This window comes from Peromyscus eremicus, chromosome 5 (genome assembly GCF_949786415.1).
Source record: "Peromyscus eremicus chromosome 5, PerEre_H2_v1, whole genome shotgun sequence".
NCBI classification, from domain to species: domain Eukaryota; kingdom Metazoa; phylum Chordata; class Mammalia; order Rodentia; family Cricetidae; genus Peromyscus; species Peromyscus eremicus.
The window spans coordinates 124,618,605-124,646,451 of record NC_081420.1 but is presented as its reverse complement, the minus strand read 5'-3'; the positions used below and the strand labels follow the sequence as shown (position 1 = coordinate 124,646,451).

The following is a 27,847-nucleotide window of genomic DNA, read 5'->3' as shown; positions in this document are numbered from 1 at the left end:
GGAAGGAGGGAGGGAGGAAGGAAGGGAGGAAGGGAGGGAGGGAGGGAGAGAGGGAGGGAGGGAGGGAGGGAGGGAGGAAGGAAGGGAGGAAGGAAGGGAGGGAGGGAGGGAAGGAGGAAGGGAGGGAGGAAGGGAGGGAGGTGGCTTACTCCTATGGTCCCAGCATTTAGGAGCACGAGAATTTCTTGATGTGGAAGATGACAGAGAGCTGAGCCATGTCACCCTGTCTGCACGAAAGGTTATCTCTTTGCAAGGAGATGGTAAAGGTCAGGTTGCCAACTACCTCCCCTCTGCTAGGAAGATAACTCAGGTCAGCGGGCGAGGCTGGGAGCCAGCCTGTATAAATGGGGGCACAGAGATGGTGCAGAGGGAGCCACCTCGGTCGCAGGCATCTCAGTTGAGCATGGCAACGCTCGGGCTGCTGCTGCTGGCTTCCTGGGCTCTCACTGGGACTCTGCAGCTGCAGGCGGAGGCCAGGCCAGCGCCCTACGGGGTGAAGCTGTGTGGCCGCGAGTTCATCCGAGCGGTCATCTTCACCTGTGGGGGCTCACGATGGCGCCGGGCAGACATCTTGGCCCACGACTCTCTGGGTGAGTGTGTGTGTGGGGAGGGGGCAATCAACCTGGAGCAGGTGGCCAGGTGGGCACAGAGCCATGTATGAGCCAGGCCTGGTGCACACTGAACTTCCAAACACTTGAGAGGTGGTGGCAGAAGTTTCCTGCATTTAAGAGCAGCCTGGGCTCCAAGGTAAGACCCAGTTTTAAAAATTTAAAGGAAAAAAAGGGAGGTGTGGAAGAATAGAGTTCCTGTCTAGCTATATGCAGTGGGAACACCTCTGCCTGGCCCTTTAGCTTCCCCCAGACCAGGGTGGTACAGTTATAAAGTTGAGACAGCTGGAAGCCAGCCATTCTGGGTTTACCAACAGGAGAGGGAAAGTGAATCACCAAGCCACCCTTTCCCGAGTCCCGGCTGTGTGCAGCGTGGCTCCAAGCACGGAGCAGAGGTGCCACTGATCCGGAGGTGCCTGACAGGTGAGGGCGCAGCAGGGTTTTTAGCCTAGTCAGCAGAGGGGCTGGAGGGCTTGATTTTGCCGCCTTCTGGACTCTCTGGCCCCTGCTCCCCCTTGCAGAGACTATTCACAGTGGGTGAGACCTGGCGGAACTCTTTACAGGGTAGACAGGAGAGGCCAGGGGAGTGCAACTCCTTAGAGGCAAGGGAAATGATGAAGGCTCACACTAGAATCCCACACTCTGGGAAGCTAAGGCAGGATGGTCATGAGTTCTAGGGCAGCCTGAGACCCTGTTCTCAAAAAACAAAAATGGAGGAAGATGATGGTGGTGATGGAGTGAAGTATGGGTGGATGACGAACATACAGATGAGTGATGGATGTGTGTGCAGACAGGAGTGTGCCTGGGTTAAAACAGTAGCTCTGGGGCCGAATGGCTGTGTCCTTACGCAAGCTCACTGAGGAGCCACCGTGTCATTTGGATAGTAGGTGGCAATCACAGCTCAGTGGCTGTCACTGAGTGGACCACACAAGTTAATGTGGCGAGCGATCAAGGCAGTCAATAAATGATCAATGTTCATTTGAGGCCCAGCGTGCATCCAATATTATTGTGCTTTCACTGGCGTTAAGTCTCCCACTCGTGATAAAAACAAAGAGAGTAGGAGCTATTATCCTCCCCCCCGCCGCCACTTCGTGGAAGAGAAAAGAAAACTGAGCCTCAGAAAAGTAATCTCATTCATGATTCTAACTTAGGGAGCCTAGCTTCCAAATGCATACCTTCATCTACATGAAATCCGTGACAGGAAAGTCAGGCTTAGTACTAAAACTGGTAACAGAGCCCAAGACTTCAAGAAATAAAATTCTAAACAGCCACCTCGATCCTCAAGACCAGAGATATAACCCGGTCAGACAGGAGCCGACATTCTGAGGTGGCAGCTCTGAGCCCTAACGCTTCCTCCGCTTTGCAGGGGACTTCTTCCCGGATGCAGAAGCCAACACGGACCACTTGGCCAGCGAACTGGACGAAGCTGTGGGCTCCAGCGAGTGGCTAGCCCTGACCAAATCCCCCCAGGCCTTCTATGGTAGTCGACCCAGCTGGCAAGGGTCGCCTGGAGCGGTTAGGGGCAGCAGAGATGTCCTGGCTGGCCTTTCCAGCAGCTGCTGCGAGTGGGGCTGTAGCAAGAGCCAAATTAGCAGCTTGTGCTAGGATCCTGATGGGGAAGCGTGCGCGCGGTGCCTCCAACCTGCGGTGCTCACGCGCATTCCCACAGGCAAAGCATCCATTGAAGCCTCCGCGGTCTCCTTACAGACCCTCTGCCAAGACGCTGTGTGCCAACCTATTCCCACTTTGCTCCGGGCCACACTCCTACCTAGCCAAACAGAAACTTGATCTTCGTGGCTGAGTTCTTCCCCTCCCCAACCCCAGCCCCAGAGAGCCTGGCTGCAGCCAAGTGCGCCCACCTATCCAAACTGGCCACCCTGAGCACCCGCGCCCTGTGCGGACCTAATTGCCGCGCTGTTTCCCGGCCAGGCCAGTGTAACCTGCCCCCTGCTCCTCTCCCTTCAGTCTCCAACCCAAAGCACTCTGCTGCAGACCCCAGGGCTGGGGACGCGGGGGCCCCCAGTACTCAGACTTTCCCACCACAAAATAAAGGTTCAGTTCCGAGCATTTGCACGCGTGCGTGTCATTGTTGGGGGTGGGCGGATTTGGGGACTTCCCGCCAGGGGCGGGGTGTCTTCCTTCTCGAAAGCTGCAAGCCCCAGGCCTGGAGGTGTCTGTTGTCCCTGGGAGCCATGAGCGGGCCCCGGGTTGCCAGCCTCACGCCTTTGGAGCTGCTGCTGCTGCCGCTGCTGCCGCTGCTGCTCGGGACGCAGCCCCAGGGTGAGAGGCTTCGTGAGTGCCAGTTTGGGATCACAGTTTTAGGGCGGCGGGGACCAGGCGACAACAGGAGGTAGCAGGATGGGGAGGGGCCCGGGAATGGCTCTGCGCCATCCCAGCACGTGCCAGGCCCTGGGCTCCGGTCCCACACCCTCGCAGTACCGGAGAAAGGACGCATCCACAGTCTGGCATGTTTAGGCCCCGAGAACTTGATCATGGCCCTCCCGGCCCTCTGCGCCCCCACAGGCAGCCCTGGTCCACTGCAGTGCTACAGCGTCGGACCCCTTGGGATCCTGAACTGCTCCTGGGAATCTCTGGCCGACCTGGAGACTCCACCTGTGCTGTATCACCAGAGTCAGAAGTAGTGAGTAACCTGGAGTGGTCTGGGGAAACTGAGGCACGGGGAGTGGCCACTCGGATTTCAACTGGATTTGGTTAAGAGGACCCCCGAATCCAGCTACTGGGAATTCCTTCCACACTTTCAAGACCCTTAACCTGGTCCCACTCATTTCCTTACTGCATAAACTCTGGATCAGTCACTTTCCCTCTTTAAGTGTGCTCCCCCCACCAAACGACAGTAATGACGACACGTGCCTCCCACGATTGATTCTGCCCATCAGCGAGGGAGGCACATGGCAAAGGAAAAATGCTTACTACTAGGAAGTAGGTTTATATCGCAGACATCAGGCAGATCGCTTGGCTTTTTTGAGCAGTTTAGTTCACTCTGTGAACACACCAGTCTAAGCTGGCATGGTGGCACACACCTTTAATCCCAGCACTTGGGAGATGGAGGCAGGAAGGTCAGGAGTTCAAAGCCAACCTCAGCTTCATAATCAGTGGCCCGCCTCAGCTACATGAAATCCTGTCTCCAAAAATTAATTAATTAAAAATTGGTCTAGTGTTTGGAATCACAACAATGAAAGCTGGTCCTGATGGGGTGCAGGGTGCAGATGTGTGCAGATGTGTGTCTGAAAACTCCATTTTAATTGGGCTAAGCAGAGGACAGTGAAGAGGGCTTTGGGAGGAGGGATGGAGGAGGGCGTGTTTTCTGAGACAGGGCAGCACTGTGTGAGGCTGCCCTCTGACAACACTCCTGCCTCCGTCTCGGGGTGCTGGGATGACAGGTGTGAACGGTCACTGGTCCACTGCTGAGCTCTTTTACCGTGTGCACGTATTGCGCACATTTTGTAGAAGAGGACTCGAGAGGTTAAGTCGTCATTTGCCTCAGGCCACACCACTTTGAAATCGAGCAGGGCTTCAAACACCAGCAGAGCAGATTGAGGGCAGGAAGTCGGTACAGGGATGCTCGGCCTGTGCCAACGTGTGTCTCTCCCCTGCATGTCTCCTCACAGCCATTCCAATAGGACCCAGGAGGTGAAGGTGCCTTCCAGGCAGAGCTGGGTGACCATTCCCCGGGAACAGTACACAATGGCCGACAAACTCCTCATCTGGGCGACCCAAGATGGCCAACCACTCTGGTCCCCTGTCTTTGTGAACTTGGAAACCCAAAGTAACACAGTGGGAGGGTGAGGCGCAGGGCTGGGAGGGTGGCTGCAGGCCCTGGCTCAGTGCACTCTGGCCTCCTATTTGCAGTGAAGCCAGACATGCCCATCTTCTCTGATGTGGAAATTTCTGAGGATGAACCCCTGGAGGCCACTGTGCTGTGGGAACCACCCCCATGGCCAACTCATAAGGTTCTCATCTGTCAATTCCAGTACAAAAGATGCCAGGAGAAAGAGTGGACCCAGGTGAGTGTACGGGGTGGCTGGGGCAGGCTTCCTTCCCATGCCGTCTCCAGTAGGTGGGATAGCACCCCAAGTCCCAGAGAGCCCAGGTCCATTTGTCACCTGTTACAGAATCCCCCCAAACTCACACAGACAGCCTCGCAAGCAACTTTTTCATTTGTTTCTTGTTTTTGAGATAGAGTCTGTCTGTGTAGCCATGTAGCCAGCCAGGCCTCAAAGTGGCGATCCTTCAGCCTCAGCTTCCTGAGCTCTGGGGCAGCAGGCCTCATTGCTACCTCTAGCTACTGCCTGGGTATCTTTTCGTGAGTGTGGGGGCCAGTGAGGCAAGCCCCCCCTTCCCCCCCCCCCCCCCCCCCCCCGTGTCGGGATTGAAGGGTGTACCACCACACCTGGCCTGCGTGACTGCCTTGATCAGTTAAAAATTTTGTCTCAGCCGGGCAGTGGTGGCACACGCCTTTAATCCCAGCACTTGGGAGGCAGAGCCAGGCGGATCTCTGTGAGTTTGAGGCCAGCCTGGGCTACCAAGTGAGTCCCAGGAAAGGCGCAAAGCTACACAGAGAAACCCTGTCTCGAAAGAAAAAAAAAATTGTCTCAGGCTGGAGAGATGGCTCAGTGGTTAAGAGAACTGGCTGCTCTTCCAGAGGTCCTGAGTTCAATTCCCAGCAACCACATGGTGGCTCACAACCATCTGTAATGAGATCTGGTGCCCTCTTCTGACATGTAGATGTTGTTCGAATTTAAGATGGTCTTATAATAAAAAAAAAAAAAACAAAAAACCCAGAACCATATAATGGGGTGAAAGCTGAAAGATCAGAGAAGCAGAGCAAGCCACAGCCAGCCTCACCTCGCCAACTCCTCAGCCGATCCTGTTTCCTCAGCCTGAAATCCTCTGAGACCTCACACGAAAGGATCTCAGCTGAACTGCTTTAGTTCCTGTTTCCTCACGCCTTATAAACCTTTCTCGGTCCAGCCAGGTCACTTCCTGGGATTATTGGCGGGTGTGCTTCCCAGTACTGGGATTAAAGGTGTGTGCCACCATTGGCTAGCTCTGTTTCCAGTGTGGCCTTGAACTCACAGAGATCCAAATAGATCTCTGCCTCCCAAGTGATAGGATTAAGGGTGTGTGCCACCACTGTCTGGCCTCTGTGTCTAATCTAGTGGCTGGCTCTTTCCTCTGATCCCCAGGCAAGTTTATCAGCGTACACAATATATCACTACATGTAGGTATACATGCAGAACACCCATACATAACATATAAATATATAAAATTTAAAGTAATTTTTTAAAAATTTTGTCTCAAAATAAACAAACCATAGACAATGGCTGGGAAGGTTGCTCCAAGCACATAGTCTAAGTGCTTGGCACACAACATGAGGTCCTGAACATGGTCCCAGCACCCACACAAAAAAGACAGGCATGGTGGACTGTGTCACCTCAGCAGAGGAGAGGCGGGTGGATCTCAGGACTTACTGACCATCCAGACTAGCAAATGAGTCAGTGAGAGACCCTGCCTCAGAAACGAAGTGGAGGCTAGTGAGCTAGACGACGGAGTGGGTGAAGTGAGGCAAGCTTTGTGACCTGAGTTTGGTTTCTGGGACCCACAAAAAGATGGCAGGAGAGAACTTACTCCATACTTGTCCTCTGACCGCCTCCAGAATATACATTTGTATACATAATAATTAGAATTTAAAAATAATAAGATGTTGTGCTATGGGCTGGAGAGATGGCTCAGAGGTTAAGAGCACTGGCTGCTGCTCTTCCAGAGGTCCTGAGTTCAATTCCCAGCAACTACATGATGACTCCTAGCCATCTGTAATGAGATCTGGTGCCCTCTTCTGGCCTGTAGTCATACATGCAGGCAGAACACTGTATATACAATAAATAAATAAATAAATCTTAAAAAAAAAAAGAACATGCATTTACTGTGTTTTTAAAAAATGATATTGAGCTACAGAGGAAGAGACATTTGACATCAACACCTGAACACACACACACACACACACACACACACACACACACACACACACACACACACACTCCCAGGGCTTTCTGTAACTTCTCAGTGTTAGAGGGCTAGCCTGTGCCAGACCCAGGATCATAGCGTTGGAAAAAGAGGAAGTCTCCTCTGCACAGAGGGCTACCCCATCACTTTCCCCATCCTTTTCCCAGCTGGAGCCACAGCTGAAGACAGACCTACTGACTCCTGTTGAGATGCAGAACCTGGAACCTGGCACCAGCTACCAGGTGTCCGGCCGCTGCCGCGTGGAGAGCGGATATCCATGGGGCGAGTGGAGCCCGGACCTGTCCTTCCTGACGCCGTTCTTGGGTGAGGATGTCTCCATTTGTCTTGCACTCCTGGGCCTCGGCCCACCGTAAGCCAGGCAGCCGTGTCCATCTAACTCTCCCTGCTTTTCCTCGTCCTCATCAGCTCCTGAAGATCTGTGGGTATCGGGCACCGTCTGTGAAACATCTGGCAAAGGGGCAGCCTTGCTTCTCTGGAAGGTAAACTGCAAGTCCGAAGGTAGTTAGTTCTCTGCAGGGGTCTGGGAACGCCCAAGCAGCGGTGGCTTCCTCTGCTGCCCCCTGGAGGTTACTTCCTGGATTGCAGAGGTCTCTTGCTGTGCTGGGTGAGGCAGAAGTCTCCACCGACCGTAAACCGTGAGAGATCTGAGGTGTTGGGTGGAATCCAGTGTCCCAGGGAGGAGACAGCAGATATGAAGGTCTAGGCTCAGGACATGATCGCAGTGCAGCTTGGCAAGTTGTAACACTAGTGCTGTAGATCCCGTGCTGCCATCAAACAGGTGGTAGAGGACCATGTCATAGTCCTCCTGATTCCAGGTGGCCCACACTTGTGATTCCAACTACTCAAAAGGCAGAGGCAGGAAGATTGCATGTTCAAGACCAGCCAGAGTGAGTTCAAGGTCAGGGCTCTTAGTCTGAAAAGCAAAAAAAATTTAAAAAGGGAGCTCGGGGCTGGAGAGATGCTGAGCAGTTAAGGGCACTGGCTGCTCTTCCAGAGGACCCGGGTTCAATGCCCAGCACCCACATGGCAGCTCAGCACTCTCTGTAACTCCAGTTCCAGGAGATCTTACACCCTCACACAGACACACATGCAGGCAAAACACCAATGCACGTGAAATAAAATAAAACTGTGGAGGGCTCAGTGACAGAACACTAGGAGGGAATTGTGAGGTCCCAGGCTTCATATTCAGCAATGAAAAAATATACTATCAAACATCTAATGTCTGCTAGGCATGGCTGAACTCTGCAAGGAATGAAACATATATGACCCTTGAGCCACACAACTACCATCCATTTAGTTCCACATGTGTTTATGCATGCATACATGCAGGTATGTAGGGGTGCATGCATCTGAATGCATGTATGTGTATATGCACATTTACATGCAGGTGTGTAAATGTATGCATGCAAGTAAAAGCATGTATGTGTGTACATGTGTGTGTACATTTATACTCTCTAATTCACAGAGATCCACCTGCCTCTGTCTCCCAAGTGGTGGTATTGAAGGTATTAGACATTGCTCCTTGCTGGAGTTTTCTGGAATCACTTAAACTATTACACATTTCCATCCTTGTAAGTTTCCACTGGGGAGGAAGTAACAAAGCCACAAGGGAAGGAGCCGGGGGTGTGCAGCAGGGCAGGAGCCTTTCATGAATATTTCAAAGCTCTTAGGTCCTGCTGGGATGCAGTCCAGAAGTACAGCTTCCCTGGGATGTCTGAGGTCATGGATTCTGTCTGCCGCACTGCATGAGCCAGATGTGACATGCTGGCAATGAGAGGTGGAAGCAGGAGGACAGGGGGCCAATAGTTCAAGGTCACCCTTGCTGTATACTCAGTTTGAGGGCTCTGTTTGTGACGTCCTGTTTCAAAGAAAAGAGAGAAACAAGGGTGGAGTGCTGAGGTAGGCCTGAAAGGCAGAGTTCAGTCTCAGGAACTGTGTAGAAAGCTGGCTGTGGAGCTGGAGAGACGGCTCAGCCCTGGCTGCTCTTCCAGAGGACCCGGGTTCGGTTTCCAGAACCCGCACCTCAGCTCACAACCAACTGTAGCTCCAATTCCAGGGCATCCAACGCTTTCTTCTGGACTCTGAGGGTACACTCACACACACGCAGTCAAAACACCCCTACACACAAAAAACATATGAACAAACCTCTTTTGTTTGTTTTGAGACAGGGTTTCTCTGCAGCCCTGGCTGTCCTGAAACTCACTCTGTAGACCAGGCTGGCCTCGAACTCAGAGATCTACCTGCCTCTGCCTCTAGAATGCTGGGATTAAAGGCGTGCGCCACCATGTCTGGCTAATAAATCTTAAACAAACAAACAAACAAAGCCACAGTAAACTGGGTGTTGTGGCGTGCATCCCAGCACTCATCCAATGAGAGGGATGGAGACAGAAGAGTCCCCTAGCTCTTGGACCAGCACAGTGGCAGAAACGGTGAGAGACACCACTTAAACAAGATGGAAAGAGAAAGCCAACTCCTGAGAAGCTGTCCTCTGACCCACACATGTGCCACGGCAGCGCGCACACACACACACACACACACACACACACACACACACACACACACATAAAATAAAAAGAAAAGAATTTGGTATTTAAGATAAAGGTTTGTGGGGCTGGAGAGTGCGGCTCAGGAGAGCTTACTGCTCCTGCAGAGACTGGGATCTTGATACTAAGTGCCCACATCAGGCTGCTTTCAACTGCTCATAACTCCAGCTCCAGGGAATCCTCTGGCTCCTTGGGTACTGAAGTCATGTGTACATACCCCAACACACACATGCTCACGCGTGCACACACACACACATACACACACACACACATGCACACACACACATACAATCTTGAAAAAAGATAAATATCTGTGCATGTGTGTTGGTATGTATTTAGGTGTATATATGAAGAGGCCGAGGACTCTTATCTTTCCTCAGGCTCTGACCACCATGGTTTTTTTTTTTTGTTTGTTTTTTATTTTTCCTGTAGCTTGCCAACCAGGGTAGGCTGGCTGGCCAGTGAGTCCCAGGGATCCACCTGTCTCTACCTCCCTAGCGCTGAGGTTACAAGCATGCCACCATGTCTGGCTTTTTAAACATGTGTGCTGAGATTGAACTCGGGTCCTTATACTTGCACAGGAAGCCCTTTACCAACTGAGCACCTCTCCAGAGATGAGCATTTTCAAAAAATCCAGTCAGCACACTCAAGTGCCAAGACCAGGGTGTTGTTGTTTTGTTTGTTTTTTAAGTCTTGTCTGATTGCTTCCTAAGCCGGGATTAGTGACAGCAGAACGGGGCAGGGCCGTAAGTGCACAGTCAAAGCTGTTTTATGCAGTCAGTACACACTGACTTTTGTTTCCTAAGACAGGGACACATGTAGCCCAAGCTGGCCTCAAACTGTGGCAACTCCTCCTGCCTCTGCCTCCTGAGTCCTGAGATTCTAGATATGAGCTACCACATCAGGCTCCTTAGATTTCAGACCCTCAGGGTGTCTCCTTTCCCTCCCTAGCCCTCCACTGTAAACCTCTGTAAACTTCTCCGAGGCTCAGTGTCTGCATCCATGAACTGGGCCTCCCATGCTGCCACACTGCCTGACTTAGCAGGTGTCTTGCCATTATAAATAGTGGACACTCAACAAAATGGGGGGATGCTAACCTCAACCTTTCCTCCCCTCAGGACCCAGGACCCTGTGTGCAGGTGACTTACAGAGTCTGGTTTGGGGTTGGAGATGTTACCACAACTCAAGAAGAGGTCCCTTGTTGCAAGTCCTCCGTCCCCGCACTGATGGAGTGGGCTGTGGTGTCCACTGTCAACACTACCAACGGGCCACTTCTCACCAACCTGTCTTTGGTCTGCTTGGGTAAAACAACGTGAACATCCTCTGTCCAATTCCTTAGGGGACAAGATAGACTTCCTGAATGAACAGTCAAGATGTCTCCTCCTGCTTCCAGCTCCAGAATCTGCCCCCCATGATGTGGTCGTCAGAAGCATTGATGGGAGCCCAGGGCTACTGGTGACCTGGCAACAAGGGACCAGGGAACCGTGGGAGTATGTGGTGGACTGGGCTCGAGATGGTGACAGCCTGGACAAGCTCAGCTGGATCCATCTCCCCACTGAAAACCTCAGCGCTTCGTTACCAGGTTAGGCCCTGGGACCCCTGGGATCCCATCTCCTGGTACCCGGGGCTGGACACTTTATAAAGAGATTGCTTTAGCTCAGTTTTGGAGGACCCAGAACGTGGTGCTGACTCTATGGGTCGATTTCTTGATGGTGCCCTGGTGGGAGTCTGTGCCAGAGAGGGATTACCTGCTGACACAGGAAGCCGGATAAGGTTCAGATTGTAGCATTATGGGGGAAAACTCCAGATGCCATCAAAGGCTTCTAGACTGAGGCCTGATATTTGGACGAGTGTCTCAGGTATGAAGGAAGAAAATGAGGCAGTGGGGGAGACACGGAAGTGAGATGTTGAAGCTTAAGTGTGCACTGGATGGAAAGAGAGGAGTCCCAGCCCGTGGTGGTCTACATCTGAACTGAGGAGGCTGAGGCAGGAGGATCCCTACTAATTTTAGGACAGCCTGGGTGAGGGGGTGAGAGGGGGAAGGGGGAGAATGAGGGAGGGGAAAGGAAGGATGGAGAGAGGGTAGGAGGAAGGGAGGAAGGAAGGGAAGGAGGGAGGGAGGGAGGGAAGAAGGAAGGGAGGGAGGAGGAGAGGAGACAGGAAGACCAAAGGAACGAGGAATGAGGGGGCATGTGGAAGGAGGGGAGAAAGAAAGAGAAGAGCACTGGATAATGATTCTGGAACGTTCCTTCTTTGGCCCACTTCGCAGGCACAGCGGTTTAGAGGCAGGCCCTCAGGAGCCTGACTCCCTTGAGAGGAGTGTCCTCAGTGAAGGCCTGTGTCCATGCCTCTCTGTACTGGTAATTTTATTACCCGGCCTTGGGGCAAAATCCCACTGTGGTCACTGATGGAGCAGCATACCTGACCACAAATGATGGAGAATGAATCAAGGCCCCTCAGGAACAGCCCTGACCAGCAATCAAGAGGGCTGAGCTCTGCTCCCCGTTTCTCACACCCAGCCGCAGAACCTCGCTTCCCGACTTTGGGAACTTACTTATTTTATTTTGTTTTTATTTGCTTATTTTTTTGTTTTCATTTTAGGTTTTTTGAGACAGAGTTTCTCTGTGTAGCCCTGGCTGTGCTGGACCAGGCTGTTCCAGGCTGGCCTGGAACTCACAGAGATCCTCCTGCCTCTGCCTTCCAAGTGCTGGGATCAAAGGCATGTGCCACCACTGCCCCTACTTATTTTATTTTTAGTTTTTTTGAGCTAATAATAGAATTGCACTTGCCCCTGCCCTCTCCTCCCCTAAACCATACACCCCTCTATGCTCTCTTTCAAATTCATGGCCTCTTTTTCGTGAGTTGTTATTGTGCATTGTGCGTATGTACACATATTTATACACATGTAGTCCTAATACAACTTGCTTCGTCTGTATAGTGTTACCTGTGTGTTCTCAGGGCTGACCAATTGATGTGCTCTTCCCTGAGAAAGACTGTCTCCTGCTCTCCGCATTCCTTAGAGGCTGCAGTTCTTTGTGTAGGGTTGAGGCCTCCGCCGGTGTGTGTGTGTGTGTGTGTGTGTGTGTGTGTGCGCGCGCGTGCGTGCGTGTGCACACGTGTGTGCGTGTGTGCGCGTGTGCACGCGTGTGTGCGCGTGTGTGTGCGCGCGCGTATGTGTGTATGTGTGTGTGTATGTGTGTGCGCGCGCGCGCGAGCGCGTGTGTGAGTGTGTGTGTGTGTGTGTTCCCCATCTGCTTTGGCTCAGCTCACATTTGGGCAGTCATGCTGGTGAGACTTCACCCGTGCAACTTTGTTTTGTTTTTTGGTTTTTCGAGACAGGGTTTCTCTGTGTAGCTTTGCGCCTTTCCTGGAACTCACTCTGTAGACCAGGCTGGCCTCGAACTCACAGAGATCCGCCTGCCTCTGCCTCCCGAGTGCTGGGATTAAAGGCATGTGCCACCACCACCCGGCATCACCGGTGCAACTTTTGACTTCACTAGGAGACACATCTCGCAGCAAACTCCCTGACCCTCTGGCTCTTACACTCGGTGCCCGTGAGCGAGGGCTCAGGAGTGATTTGTAGGTGTATCTGTTTGAGACTGGACTCCACAACTCCACGTGTTGCTTGGTTTTATTCTTAAGATTTTTAAACAGTTTAATTACGTGTCTGTGTGTATGTGCACACGGGTGCAGGTACTCTCAGAAGTCACTGGAGCTGGAGTCAGACCCACGGTGCTGGAAAGCAAACCTGGGTCCTCTGTAAGCACAGTATGCTCTCTTACCCATGAGCTATCTCTCCAAGCCTTATTTTATTTAATTTCTTCTCTCTCTCTCTCTCTCTCTCTCTCTCTCTCTCTCTCTCTCTCTGAGACAGGGTTTCTCTGTGTAACCCTAGCTCCCCTGGAACTCACTCTGTTAACCAGATTGGCCTCAAACTTACCTACCTCTGCCTCTCAAGTGCTGGGATTAAAGGTATATGCCACCATGCCTGCCTTCTTATCCCCCCCCCCTTTTTTTTTATAATTTTTTAAATATTTTTTTTCTGGAGCTGAGAACAGAACCCAGGGACTTGCGCTTGCTAGGCAAGCGCTCTACCACTGAGCTAAATCCCCAACCCCATAAACTTTAAAAATTATTATTTTTGCATATGGGTGCTTTGCCTGAATGAAAATATTTTCCAAGTGTGAACAGTACCCATGGAGACCAGAAAAAGGAGCTAGATCCCCCTGAACTGGACGTACAGATGGTTGTGGCTGCCATGTGGGTGCTGGGAACTGAACCTGTGTCCTCTAGAAGAGCAGCCAGTGCTCTTAAGCACAGAGCCACCTCTCCAGCCCTTTAATCCTGTTTTCAGTTTTGAAACAGTGTCTCACTGTGCAGCCCTGCCTGGCTGGAACTCCCTGTGTAGACCAGGTTGGCTTAGATTAAAGGTGTGTATAACTACACCCAGATATTATTTTAGTTTTTATTCTATTCTTTTACCCTCCCCTCCAATACTCTCCTGTATCCCAGGGTGCTTGGATTCACTAGCCATTGATGCTCTTGAACTTCTGCCCCTCCTGTTTCCACCCCTCAAGTGATGGGGTGACAGGTCATGTACCTACACCAGTGCCTTTAATCCTGGCACTCAGTGGGCAGAGGTAGACAGGTCTCTGTGAGTTCAAGGCTGGCCAGGACTATATAGTGTGACCCTGTATGAAAAATAAAGAGTCTGGAGAGACGGCTCAGTGATCAAGAAACATATCGCTTTTATTGAGGACCTCATTCGGGCTTTGTGCAAGCCAGGCAGGCACTCTACCAACTGAGTCACACCCTCGGCCCTGCTCTTTAGTTTTGGAGGCAGGGTCTCTCTGTGCAGTCCAGCCTCAGAGCACCACAGGTTCAAGTCACTGCACACAGCTGGGGCTTGTCCCTGCCTGTGCTGTTTACAGCTTGCTTTCTCTCCCTTCAGTCTCGGGTCTCATCCGGCTGCACCTTGTGGAACAGCCTCCCCCAGGGGCCCAAATGAGAGCTCCTGTAAGTGAGCTCTGCCCTGGGGAGGGAGAGCCCAGCTGTAAATGTTCTCTTCTTCCTGTTCCCTCCAGGGGATTTCGAAGGAGGGGTCCCCTATCGAATTACAGTGACTGCAGTCTTCCCAGAGGGGTTAGCTGCTGCACCCTCAGTTTGGGGATTCACAGAGGAGTTAGGTAAGGAGTGTCACTGGAGGCTGCGGCCGGGCTTCACGAACTGCACTAGATACTGACATACTGGGTTTCTTCACAGTACCCCTTGCTGGGCCAGCAGTTTGGCGACTCCAGGATGACCCCTCAGGGACACCTGCTGTGGCATGGGGAGTGGTACCAAGACACAAGCTCCGAGGCCAGGCTACTCACTATACCTTGTGCACACAGGGCAGAGATCTCCCCACCGTCTGCATGAATGGTGAGCTTCCTGCCTCCTGTCCTTCCTCTATCCCCAAAGATCCACCTATCATCTACCCTGTCCCTACCTTCTCTGCACCTGGGAATTCTATGTCACCAAGTTCCCAGAGGACAATAACAGTCTTGGCTACTGCTGAAAGGCTTACCGAGAGAGACACTAAAGGTGAAGGCTCCAGTCTGTCATATTTCATTAAGTGAAAAGTATAAAAAGGATCACAGGTTCTGAGATGGCTTTGTTTTTTGATAAAAAGCACTGAGCAAAGCCAAGGCTCAAACATGTCAAGAGAAATTTCTCTCAATGTTAACAGGGCTTGTAGGACTGCTTGTGATTTTTATTTCCTTGTGCTACCCTTGAGATATTTTACTGTAATAACAAATTCCTGAGGCTGGAGAAAGGTTCAACAGTTAAGAGCTCTGACTGCAGCCGGGCGGTGGTGGCACACGCCTTTAATCCCAGCACTCGGGAGGCAGAGCCAGGCGGATCTCTGTGAGTTCGAGGCCAGCCTGGGCTACAGGGTGAGTTCCAGGACAGGCACCAAAACTACACAGAGAAACCCTGTCTCGAAAAATCAAAAAAACAAACAAACAAAAAAAGAGCTCTGACTGCTCTTGCAGAGGTCCTGGGTTCGGTTCCCAGCACCTACATAGCGGCAGTCTCTGTCCTCCAGTCTCAGAGGCTCTGGTGCCCTCTTCAGGTCTCCATGGGTACTGCATGGAGTACTGCATGGCTAAACACCCATACCCATAAGAAAAAAATCTAGAAGAACAGATTCCTTTATAAAAGTATTGTTATTGGCTTGGGGTAGTGCCTCAGCATAGAGCTCCTGTCTAGAATCCCCAGTGAGGGTCTAGAGTATGGCTCAGCAGTAGAGCAAGTGTTCAGCATGTACAAGGCCCTCGGTTTTATCCCCATCACTGAAGAAACAAAACCATTATTCTTTTCTTCCTAACCATAAAAGTTATCTGAACTTGTTACAAAATCTGCCTCACAGGCCTGTGAAATGACTCACCAAATTAATACTCCTGCCATTGAGTCTGATGGCCTGAGTTCAATCCCCGGAACTTACATGGTCAAAGGAGAGAACCAACTCCCACATGACCTCCACACTTATGCCATCACACACAGAGACTGAGTAAATAGTAACTGAGTCACCATGGGGACACTTCAGGGACATCAGCACCTTCTCTTGCTCCCCATTCAGAAAGTGCAGCTTTCTCAAATACTGTGCACACGTGGTTACAGTAGATCTGGGAAACTTGAATTTTTTGTTTGTTGAGACAGGGTCTCACTTGATCTCAACCCGACCTGGAAACTGCATTCTGAGAAACTGGAATGACAGCGCACACTTCCGTGCCCCTGACAATCCCCTTCCCTCCTCAGGGCTGGGGTTCAAACTCAGGGCCTTGTGCATGGGAGGCAGCACTCAGGCAGCTGACTTCCCAATGGGAGATTCACAGGCATAGACAACTGAGCTAGCATCTAATCAGTCACGTGGTTATTAGAGCTGTGCACAAAATGAGGGTCCATTTTAAATGAGGGGTCAGAAGGTTGGTTAAGGAAGTGTAACACTGGACAAAATTTACAGACCAGGAGCTATGAGATGGCCCCTACCACGAAGCCCAAGACTCCTATGGTGGAATGGGTGGTGAGAAATGACCCCTGACCTCCTCGTGTGTGCCATGGCATGCTTATGGGCAAGCCCCCCAGAAAATAATAGAATGTCACGTAACTAAATAAAGAAAACTGAGACAGAGCCATGTGGAAAGTCGCACAGAGGAAGGGTTGTGTGCAAAGGCCCCAGGGCATGATTATTGCTCCCCCAACTCCTCTGCTCCTGTCCTTCAGTAAGCTGTAATACCCAGATGGTCACTCTGCCCAGCCTTCACTGGGGTGCCTTCGAGCTGTGGGTGATGGTGTCCACTGTTGCAGGACAGGGCCCACCGGGTCCCAGCCTTTGGCTTCACCTACCAGGTATGAGGTGGGGATGGGGCTGCCTGCCCACTCCAGGTTAGGGGTGTCTTGAAGTCCTAATGCGGGTTTCAATGGTGGAGAGCCTTCTAATGGAGAGGATATGTATAGGATAGTACTGAGGATGGAACCCAGGACCACACCGCAAGTCTGCCTCAGGACACTTTGCTTCTTCTAAATGCTGTTGTATTATCCAGCAATATATATCTGGAACAGCATCTCCCCAACCCTGACTGTGCCTGTCAGCACACCCCTATGCCCTTTCTTCATGATGGCTGCCCCTTCAGTCCCACCCATGCCCAGACCCCTTGTTCAAGATGGCTGTGTAGTCCTACCTGTTCTCCCCACCCACAGATAATGGGGTCATGTGGAAGATTCTGCCTTGGGTCCTGTCCCTGTGGGGCTTGATCCTGATGGGCTGTGGCCTGAGCCTGGCCACCTCTAGGTAAGACCGTCAGATACGGGATCTCTACCCTGGTGGGGGTTCAGCAGCTAGGCCTTGGATGGGTGGCCTTGGGGCTCAGGAAGTTCATGGATTCTAGCAACATGTTTGCCACTGGGTCCCTGCTGGCCAGGTGCCCCCGCCAGCGACACAAGTTGATTCCCCAGTGGATCTGGGAGAGGGTTCCTGACCCTGCCAACAGCAATTCTGGGCAGCCTTACATAAAGGTGAGAAAATGCTAACTGTGGGGACACCACTCTCCCACTGGAGGATGCTGGGGCAGGTGGGAGGGGAGGACTACTGAGTTCCCAGCCTCCGTCTCCCCAGGAGGTGAACCTGCCCCAGCCACCCAAGGACGGACCCATCCTGGAAGTGGAGGAAATGGAGCTAGAGTCCATTATTGAGTCCCCTCCAGCCTCTGCCCCTCTTCACTCTGGGTATGAGAAACACTTCCTACCCACACCAGAGGAGCTGGGCCTCGGGCCTCCAGCCCCCAGGTTCTAGCCTGTGTCCCTATCTTGGGTTAGACTTTTTTATTTTTAGTTTTTTGAGGCAGGATCTCACGACGTAGCCTTGGCTGGCTTGGAACTCACAGAGATTCACCTGGTTCTGCCTCCCAAGAGCGGAAATTAAAGGCTGTGCCGCCATGCCCGACCGACTCTGTTTTCTAGCTTCTGCACCATTGACATCTTTTTGTTGCTGTGGAAGAATTAATACTCTCACTGGCCCAACCCTTTTGTTGTTGTTTTCTTTACTGTGTCAGAGTCTTGATATGTAACCAAGGCTGGTCTCAAACCTGTGATCCCCCTGCTGCTGCATCCCCAGTGCTGGGATCATAAGTGTGTGTCGTCATCTCACCCAGCCACAGCCTTTGCTGCTAGTAAGATCGACTTCCGCGCAGCAAATAAGGAGGTGATTCCATGTCAAAAGGCACTTTCCAGGGCCTGGAGAGACGGCTGAGCAGCTGGGAGCCCTTGTTTTCACACAGAAGACCACAGCCTGGTTCCCTGCCCTTGCAGAGGACCCAGGTTCAGTTCCCAGCACTCACAGGGTAGCTCAGAATCACCTACAACTCATTCTAGGGAACCCAATGCCCTCTTGTGGCCTTAGTCAGCACTGCATACACATGGTTACTTACACCGGGGCAAAACACTCACATAATATAAAAATAAATAAATAAGCCAGGCAGTGGTGGCACACGCCTTTAATCCCAGCAATTGGGAGGCAGAGGCAGATGGATCTCTGAGTTCAAGGCTAGCCTGGTCTACAGAGTGAGTTCCAGGACAGCTAGGGCTACACAAAGAAACCCTGCCTTGAAAAACCAAAACCAAAACCAAACCAAAACCAAAAAAAGACACACAGTCAGACTGCCAGATTGCCTTAACATTTAATTTTCAAGTATAAAGGCTTCATTGCAGAAGGGAGTCAGGGCCACGGGCAGTGGGCAGGGAATCTAAAAGCCCAGGTGTGAATAAACACAGGGGCTGCTGGCTCCTGGGTACCACCGCCAGTCCTATGGTACCCTGTCTGTGCCTGGGACCTTCTGCTGGATGCCAGGCAGCGAGGTAGCTGTGAGAGGAAAAGGGTGCTGGGCGGCAGGTGTCGGCTCACATGACCACACAACACTGGCACGTCTTTTGCTTAGGACCACCAGCCTCTTTGGCCTCAGCTACCTCAAGCTGCCGGGCAGGTGCATAGGTAGGTGCAGGGTGGTCACCAGGGTTGGTGCTGGACACCTCCTGATGGAGCAGTGGCTGGCCTTCCACAGGCTGCTCCGGGGCTGGGGTCTCTGACAAGAGGGGGGTGGCACCCCCCAGAGGATCCTCACCCTCAGCACAGGGCTGAGGCTCCCTGGCTGTCTCTTCCACTGGCCCTTCTTGCTTCTCCAGGCCCTGCAGTCCTTGCTCCTCTGACGTGGGCTCCTCCTGGATACAAAGAGGGGTCCCTGGCTGGCTGGCGTCCTCCACCCGAAACCCTGCTCCTTCATTGGATTTGCCTTGCTCTCCTGGACTCACCTCCTCCTTGGTGCCTGGGGTCTTCTCTGCCTCTGCTGATGGTTCACCGCCTCCTGGCTCTCCTTCCAATAGTTTCTCACTTCCTTTAGTTTCTTCATCCAATGAGCTCTCGCCTCCTGGCTCTCCTTCCAATAGTTTCTCGCCTCCTGGCTCTCCTTCCAATAGTTTCTCGCCTCCTGGCTCTCCTTCCAATAGTTTCTCACTTGTTTTTGGCTCCGTGTCCAATGAGCTTCCGCCAGCTCTCTCCTCCGCTGATGGCGGCTCACTTCCTTTTCTCTCGGGCTCCAGTGGACCCTCTGGTTTTTTCTCTGCCACCAGTGGCTTCTCCATGGTGTCTGGCTCTTCCTCACCTCCTGTTTTCACTTCCAGTGGCTCTTCACCCTCCTTCCCTTTCACCGCCCCCTGTTCCTCCTCTGTTGCTCTCTCAGCCTGCAAAGGGCCCTGGCTGCCTCTATCCCCCTGTTCTGCCTGGCTTTCCTCTCTTCCCTGGGCTGGCTCTGGCACCTCAGCAGCCCCACCCCGCTCTGCCCCGAGCTTTTCTGCCATTGCCCTCTCTTTCATGCCCTCTGATTTCTCCACTTCTCTCCTCTCCACTTCCCAGGACTCTTCACTCCCTCTGGGCTGTGCTCCCATCAAAGCCCCGCGTCCCCCCACACAGCCCGCCCCTGGGGGTGCTTCTAAGCCCTCCATCAAGAGCTCCTCCCAGTCTTCACTGAGGGCTACTCTCTCCACCCAAATGAAGGACCCCTCCTCTCCTCCAGGGTCCCCCTGCCCAGCGCCCTCAGGACTATCTCTAGAAGCACCTTCCTCTTTCCTGGAAATTTCCGCCTCAACCTGCTCCTGGAGCCTTGGGGAACCGATTTGTGTGGCCTCTGCATTCCTGCCTGACTCCCCTGTGACATCGGGATCACTGCCTCCCAGCCCCTCCCAGACCACCTCCACCACACCCCTGCCCTCCCTCACCCAAGTGGGGAGCTCAGGGCTGCTGGTGCCCTGCCTGGCCCCGATGGCCTCGAGGACCACCTCTTCCACCTTAGCCTCCAGCTCCACGCCCGTGGGGTCTGTGGCACTGTTCTCAGTGGCCCGAAGCCCAGCCCAATCCACCTCTACCACCCCATCTCCTTTGGCCTTAGTGACACTCGCCGCCCCTAGGCTCAGCTGCTCTGGGAGGGGGCGATGCTCGGGGCAGGGGCCGTTGGCTTCTGAAGAGGCCCCTGTGGCTTCAGGGGATGGCCTCAAGGCTGGCACAACCTCAGTGAGCTCCTCCCTGGGGTCAGAGGGGGACTCAGGGGACATGCCGACTGGACCAGCTGGCAGGGAAGTTCTCTTGTCCACATCAGTGAGGCCTGGGGGAATCAAAGGAGGGAAGGGCAGGGCGGTCAGGACGGTGGGGGACGAAGAGGACCCTCACCCCAGATTCTTTTGGGTCAAGTGAACTGGTGGTGACTGTACCCCAGACCTTGGGATTCCAATACTTGCCTGCAGGACCTGCCTCCATGGTGGGCTGAGAGAGAGGGCGGGGCCCCTGCAAATGCAATAGAGACAAGGTCAAACGGCCCCGGTTTCTACCGCCCAGGTGTGTTTGTGCTCTACCTGCTTAACCAATGCTATGTTAACGCTTCCTTGGCCAGCTTCTGAGGTTGTCCTAGACAAAGGATTTGGGGGGAGGGAGGAAGTGCTGGTATGGAACCAGGGCCCTGGTGCACACAAGGCCAGTGTAGTCCAGCTGAGCCATATCCCCAGCCTGAAAAGACCTGATCAGACTGGAAGAGGGAAGTGATAAACAGAACAACCAATAAATACGCAGTGTTTGCACACTGGAAGGGGGAGAGAAAGAAGCAGCGATGGGAAGAAGCCGGGAGAGGTCGGGGGTGTGGGAGGTGTGGGGGGTGACAGTGTTTCCTGTAGAGACAAGCCTGGGCGTGGCTTCTGGAGGCTTGCAGGGTGGGGTATGCTCTGTCCAGAGTGCTGAGCTGGAGACCGTTGTTCCAGGCTAAGGAACAGGAACAGCACTGCCCCGTGATCTAGACACGGAAAGGGAATAGGAAAGAGGCAGTGTGACAGCATGGAGTGACAGGGAGAGGTGAAGAAAGGCCTGGGGCAGCTGCTCACATCTGCACGCACACAAACTCCCTTTGTGATCAAGGCATGGTGGTGGACGCCTGTAACCCTGCCACTGGCAAAGCTGAAGCAGGAAGACAGTGAGTTCTAAATTATAACTTCACTGGCCCCCCAAAGGCACTTCTGAGTTGGTGTTCCCGTTTTAGGGATAAGGAAACTAAGGTCTAGACAAGAAAAATCAACCTGCACAGAACACAGCAAAGTAACCGTGAATGGATTGGACTGCACACCAAGGCAGAGGCTGCATGTGAGAGAGCACACCTCTGCTGAGTCCCGGTCTAACGCTGCTGGCCACACCCCCTCCTCTCCACCCCTTCCAGCCCCTGCTCACCTCTCTGCGCCAGGAGGGCCTGCCAGCAGGTCTGTGTTGGGCACCTGTGGACGCACTTTGCAACAGCTGCAGCTGTGACTGGAGTCTGAGGGAGAGAGGGGGGCTGCTGGAAGCGGGGCCGGACTAAACCTGCTCCATTTCTGAAGGCTGTCAAAGGCTGAGGCATGGCTCAAAAGCAGGCATTCCCGACTCACGAAAACAAGCTGTCTTCCAGGTTACGAATTCGAGCCTGGGCCTGTCCCTCGGGCGACTGTGGGTCCTTGGAGGCCAGGTCCTCCGGCCGCTCTGGCCCTTCAGCCGCCCCATCCATGAGCCAACGTTCTCGGAGAGATTTCCTCTGGACATGGGAAGAGAGTCCGGAGCTAGCCACGGGGAGCCTGCCTCCCCACCCATTGCTTGCAAACGCCCAGAGGGCACATCCCTCAGGCTGGGAGACATGTCCATATCTCGTCCCCCAACACCATGCAAGCAAGCAGCCTTCCCAAGCAGAGGCACACAACCATCATCCTTCCAGCCTGCCAAGCCAGAAAGACCTCCCAATGCGCCCCTCTCCGCCCCAGCGTTGGCCTAAGTCTCCTCTCATCACCGCCAAACGGGGAGAAGCTCTCCACCTTCCCCATACTCTTCCAGAGTGGGGCGGCTGTCTCCATGGCTACCTTTCGCCCGCCTCCTCTCCATCTCCCCCTCCCCAAATTGGACAGAGGTTCCTATTGTCTCTCAACCGGCCTCACAAAGATAACCCCACTTCACCGCCGGGGCTGGACGGGAGTCGCCAACCTTGAGCCGCTCCACGCGGAGTTTCTCTTCCTCCAGCTCGCGACGCGCAGCGCCGATCTCCTCCTGCAGCCGCCGCTTCTCCTGCGCACACACGACCCAGAGCTGCGGGCGGCCCGGTGCCGCCGTTTGCCCGCCTCCGCCCGCCTCCTCGGGGCTCCCGGGACTCCCGGGGCGTCCTCCGGCGGGCGGGGGCCGCAGAGCGCTGACTCAGCAGCGGGAGGGGCGGGGCGGGGCCAGGCGGCCGCGCCCTGATGCTGCGGAGGCCGGGCCCACGCCCAATGGTGGTCCGAAGATGGGGGCGTGGGGCGGGGCTTAGGAATGGGGACTAGGGTTTTGGACCTCTGGGATGGGGAGGATGGCCAGACGAGGAGCACACGTTTGTAGCCCCAAGACTCGGGAGGCAGGAGTAGGATGGTCTCCCTGAGTTCCATGCCCGCCTGGACTACAAAGGGAGTAGTAGTAACTTGGAGGCTACTTTGGGCCCCAGAGACCCTGCGACAAAAAATTCTTTAAAAGGGGAATGAAAGGGTTCAAAGACATGTGGGTCTAGATGTAGGGAACGTGTTAGTGAGATGGAGGTCAAAATGGGGGTGCAGAGGTAGACATCCAGAGAGACTCAGGCGTAGATAGAGGAGGGGGCAGAGATAGGGTACGAAGATGGAAATGCGGTAAATCGGGGTGCAGAGGTTGTGTGCAGAGACATGAACGAGGTGACAGTGCAAAGCACCCAAGTGAGCCACTTAAAGTTGGGGTGCTGAGGAGTCGGGTCCAGAAAAATGGGGGTGGATGAGGTGGGGAAAGTCAGTAAGGTGGAATACAAAAGGAAGGATTAGAAAAATGGAGGGTACACAGGTGACCAGAGACTTGGGGTACAGAGGGGCTCCAGGGTTGAGGTGCAGAAGTGGGCTACAGAGAGTTGGGGTGCTAAGAGGTAGAAGTCTGAGATGAAGTACAGAAAGATGGAGTGCCGAGTGGAAGCCAGGGAAATGGAGCACAAAGGCCGGCGTCAGGGAAACGATTTAGAGGTCAGGGTTCAGGGATGAGATATAGAAATAGGTTTTAGAAAGGGTTCTGAAACGTGGGGTGCAGAAATTTGGAGTGCGAAGTTGACTTGGAGACTAGAGGTGCACAGTGGTGGTCAGAAATACGGAGTGCAAAAATGAGGGTGCAGAGAACTGAGGTCCAGAAACAGGCTGGAGAGGAACGGGTGCAAGGGACTCGGTCAGAGACAGGGTTGAGGTAGGAGGCGCACAGGTAGATTAGCGTCACGGAGGGAGAGGACGGAAGGGACCGCGCGCAGAGGGTGGGGGGAGTTCCCTAAGGAGGGACTCCAAAGGTGGGGTGCGATATATGGAGGTCTAAGAGGTGAGGAGTGTGAGTGGCTTCGGAGGAGGTGTTTCTGGGCGTCCCAAATGACACCCTCCATTCAGCCAGTGACAGGGACCAGACACAGGAGCTGCCAGAGGCGTGTCCTGGACAGAACGGGAACGTGCAGCTCAATTCTCCACAGATCCAGACTCGCTCCCTATGGGGTAAACATTCCCTACTCCGAAGGAGCAGGGCAAGAGGAAGCCTGAACAAGTCTTGGGATTCTCAGGGTTCTGGCAGTGTGACACTTACAGCGATGACCTCCAGTCGCTGCCGATAGAGGGCGCTCTCCGCCATGACCCTGCGGGGGGAATGGGGAGATGAGGGGGCGTTTCCTAGGGACCCCGTCCCTCAGCAGGCGAGCTCCTAATTAACAACCCTGGGCTGCCAAGAGAGAGCCCAGTGCCTCTGTTTCCCCCTCTCCACCAGGGAAGAGCCTGGGAAATGACTGGAGTGTGGGAATGCGAGGCCACGACCATCAAGCTAAAGGAGGGTTTCACACCATCTTTCTCAGTCTCAGCTGTGAAACGGGCAGGGATAGCATGACCCCAGTCGCGCAAGAGAGCAATCTAAGCAATTTCCACACTTAATACAGTTTATTCTCAGCTGTAATAACTATTCTTACAGGCTCCCACAGACTCTCAAGTTCTGCCGGGCTCCAAATATGCTGTGTGTCTCTTGCTAGTCCCACGCCTTCTCTGAACCTTAGCTCCCACCCTTAAGTACCAGGGTGTGCGGTATGAGGGAATGTGGGGGAGAGAAGTGACCATTAAACCGTTACCATGGTAACTCCCAGGCTGTCTCCTTTTCACTTGTCTACCCCCTTCCTGCTGGGGGCAAGGGTCACTGGGCCATCCTGCCTAGCTGTGGACTTTGAGCTTCAAGGAGGGGGATTTGAGGTTTACGGTTTAACCTGATCTTTCCCCACCCTTGTTCTAACTGGAATGTGTCAGCATCCTGCTCCCCACCCCCAGGGGGCCCCTGGATCTTCATTTAGGGGACAAGCATTGTCAAAATAACATGGTCACTGAGCAGCACAGGTGTGGGGCTGTGTTAGCCCCACTTCAGCCCAGGGGCAGAAAAGGGATCTCCCAGCCTGTCTTCCTCCATGCCAGACAGGGTGGGCACAAAGATCTTAGTGTTTATTAATTTAAATCCTAACACATCGGGGAGAGAATCCCAGCACCACTGTCCACATTCCAGCCAAGTCCTCTCAGATCCTCCCGCCACACCCTGAAGACATAACAGTGCTATTTATAGTGTCCTAAGTGCCCTGCAGGGCTTCCGCTGAACCACAACCACCTCGCTCAGGCTCCACCCCCACCACTGGCTGGCTGCAGTCCACTCTCCCAGCTGACATTCCAGCTAAGAACAGACCCGGCCAAAGTAGCCACAGCCACGTGCCTGTCGGGCTTTGAAATGCCCTATCTGTAGAAACACTTAATCTTCCCCGTGATCCTATGAGGCAAACAGTGCGACGGTCCCATTTACCAAAGGGGAAACTGAGCCTCTCAGGGGTGGCAAAAGGACTTGTCCAAGGCTGGGGACAATGCCCAGTGAGCTGATGCTCAGAACCAGCTTAAACCTGTGCTATCGGCTCTGCTGCAGCAGGATAGCCTGGTGTACGCTGCAGCAGGATAGCCTGGTGTACGCTGCAGCAGGAACAAAAGCCTGTCTCGAACAAGTGAGTCAAAGACCACACAAGGTTGGTTGTCCTCTGTCCACACACACGTGCAAACATGCACACATACCTTACTCTCACAACCTTGTACACACACACACTCTTACAATACACTCACATAGTCAAACATGCACACACACAAACATGCACACATACACATACTCTCATACTCTTGCACACACTCTCATATGCACACACATTCTTACACACATATACTCACACAAGATGCACTCACACAATGCAACCACACACACTCACACAGTCATGTACACAGACACACACAGCACAAGACTTGTCCAAAGTCGGGAAGGCAAATGTGAAGCGTTTCTCCTTTGGTGCTGGCAACACACAATTTGGGGTTCAGGGCCTCCAGAGACCCACTTAGAGGTGAGGACTTCCGCTGGGGCAGGGGCTGAAGGTCGCCTGTCAGGTGTCCCTGGGGGAGGGCTGAAGTCCCCTCTGCAGTCCCACTCCTAAGATGCTATCTCCCTAACTCTTCCTGGGGGGGGGGGGGAGATCGGGTTCCCGTTGCTAAGCAACCAGGTTTGTACTCGGTAAATAATGCAATGGAGGGCACAGGAGAGTGAAGGACAGAATTGGGGTCCCTAGTGGAGGGAAGCCTCTTTCTGGAAGTTTCTATAATCCCTTGGAGCCCCTAGACAGCCCGCTCCCTGCTAGGGATGGAACCAGACGCACTCTAGACTGAACCAAGCTTCTCTCTTTTGAAAAGCCCTCAGCTAAGGCGAGCTCCGCGTACCTTCCTCCACATTGCTCATCTCCAACTCCGTGGTCGCGCCCCAGCCACAACCTGCTTAGTACCAAAAAGGCGCAGAGAGGTGGCCACTGCCTGGCTGCGACTCTGCCAGTCTTTGGAAGCTGGAGCGCTCGCTTCCTTCCTTCCTGGACTCTAGCATTCTCGCTCACTCTGCAAACTTGGGGGTTTGGTGGCACACTCGTGTACCCCGACATTCTCTGCCCCCTAACTTTGCAGCAGGCCCAGCTCTCTGGGGAAGTGGCTCTCAAGGAGCCCCAGGTTTGGCCACTCCACGTTCTCGCCGAGGCTCCCTTAGGAGAGGCCAGCTGGGGCTCCCAGGCTAGGCCGGCGCCCACCCCCCAGTCTTTCCACTCGGCCCATCGTTCCCACCCCGACACTTACATGGGTGTGGCTGTGGCCGGGGACAGTACCGGGGTCTGCAGGGCCATCTCTGCCCAGTAGCCCTCTCGCGCGCGGTGTGAGCCGAAGCTCCCAGTCTGGGCCCTGGCTGGTGGGAGGGGGCTGCGGGGCGGAGCGGGAGAGCAGGTCCGGCTGGTTTGGGCGGGAGGCGCGGCCCGGCTGGGGCTGGGGCAGTGCTAGGGAGCCCTATCAACTTCTCAGGATGAATTATTCACCAGCCTCCGGCCTCCGCGCTGCACTCGGCTGCTTCCCAGTTCACACGCACGCAGCCACGCCGGTGCTGCAGCAGGTGGGGGAGAGCGGCCAAGCACTGACCCGCGGCCGCCCGGGGACCCACGCCTGCGATGGGCACTCAGACATGACAGTTTTAGTAAAAACCCAGGGTCACTGCCTCCCTTCTAGGACCTTGGAGCAGGCAGGAGGGAGAGCTCTCTGACTCAGCTTCTGGAGACCATAGCAACCAAGAAGCCCGGGATGAGGGTCACTGTGGACAACTGGCATCAGGTTTCAAGGCCTCAGTTTGCCTCGCTGTGAAATGGGAGAATAAATTCAAATGGCCTGCAGATCAGAAGACCTCGTTGTGTTATACAACGTTTAGAGGTGAGGGTAGAAATGAGAAAAGACAGGAAGATGACCTCCAACTCACTCCTGAGGACGCCTTTCCTTTGAACTCTTGAGTGCTGCAATGTCAGTCCAACACACTCAGACCAAGTTTGCTCTTCACCTTGTGAGAGTAGCCCTTGTCTGTTTCTGCTAGGTGTTTCAGAGGAACTCTGAGCAAAGACCCTCCCCGCCAGGCTGAGTGGTATGCTCACCCACATCTAAGCCTTTCCAGTCCTGACTGCTTCAGGACTCCATGCGCACCCTTGACATGTAAAATGGAGATCTCCTGCGTACACAGGCTCCACCGTGCTGGCTGGGGGCTGTCGACAAGGGCTGGGATCTCCTGTGTCCCACCGTCTATGGTTTGATTGAACTCAGCCAGGCAGGTGGCCTGACTTGGGATCCCACTGCTAGGGAGGCTAGATAGGAGAATGGCAAGGTCAAGCCTTACCTGGGCTACAGAACGGGTTAAAAACCAGCCTGGCAAATGGGTGGAACTAGAAAATACCATCCCAAGTGAAGTAACCCAGACTCAGAAGGACAAACATGGTATGTACTCATTCATAAGTGGATATTAGATATAAAGCAAAGGGCAATCAGACTGCAACCCACAGACCCAGGGAGGCTACCTAGCAGGGGGGATCCTAGGATGACCGCGGCTTATAATAAGTTTTGGTTTTACCCAATCACTGGGCAAGCTTTTGTAAAACATTTCACTATTAGGATAAAAATTTGTACTGTATCAAGCTG

General features: G+C 53.6%; 3 protein-coding genes across 3 annotated transcripts; 2 read left to right on the top strand and 1 right to left on the bottom strand.

The window, feature by feature from the left end:
* The first annotated feature begins 403 nt into the window (after nucleotides 1-403).
* On the top strand, nucleotides 404-2,213 carry Rln3 (relaxin 3). The gene is made up of 2 exons (XM_059262661.1): nucleotides 404-590; nucleotides 1,975-2,213. The coding sequence occupies exons 1-2, from the start codon at nucleotides 404-406 to the stop codon at nucleotides 2,211-2,213; spliced, it is 426 nt and encodes a 141-aa protein (XP_059118644.1).
* A 587-nt stretch (nucleotides 2,214-2,800) lies between these two features.
* Nucleotides 2,801-17,706, top strand: Il27ra (interleukin 27 receptor subunit alpha). The gene is made up of 14 exons (XM_059263089.1): nucleotides 2,801-2,900; nucleotides 3,045-3,249; nucleotides 4,238-4,395; nucleotides 4,479-4,633; nucleotides 6,800-6,956; nucleotides 7,059-7,132; nucleotides 10,315-10,498; nucleotides 10,590-10,778; nucleotides 14,281-14,382; nucleotides 14,459-14,617; nucleotides 16,463-16,588; nucleotides 16,940-17,030; nucleotides 17,161-17,254; nucleotides 17,355-17,706. The coding sequence occupies exons 1-14, from the start codon at nucleotides 2,801-2,803 to the stop codon at nucleotides 17,529-17,531; spliced, it is 1,971 nt and encodes a 656-aa protein (XP_059119072.1). The 3' UTR covers nucleotides 17,532-17,706.
* Nucleotides 17,707-18,438: 732 nt separating this feature from the next.
* On the bottom strand, nucleotides 18,439-26,523 carry Palm3 (paralemmin 3). Its single transcript, XM_059262660.1, has 7 exons — nucleotides 26,477-26,523; nucleotides 23,892-23,940; nucleotides 22,272-22,352; nucleotides 21,689-21,831; nucleotides 21,495-21,579; nucleotides 20,522-20,567; nucleotides 18,439-20,388 (listed from the first exon to the last, which is right to left on the bottom strand). The coding sequence occupies exons 1-7, from the start codon at nucleotides 26,521-26,523 to the stop codon at nucleotides 18,635-18,637; spliced, it is 2,205 nt and encodes a 734-aa protein (XP_059118643.1). The 3' UTR covers nucleotides 18,439-18,634.
* Nucleotides 26,524-27,847: the final 1,324 nt, after the last annotated feature.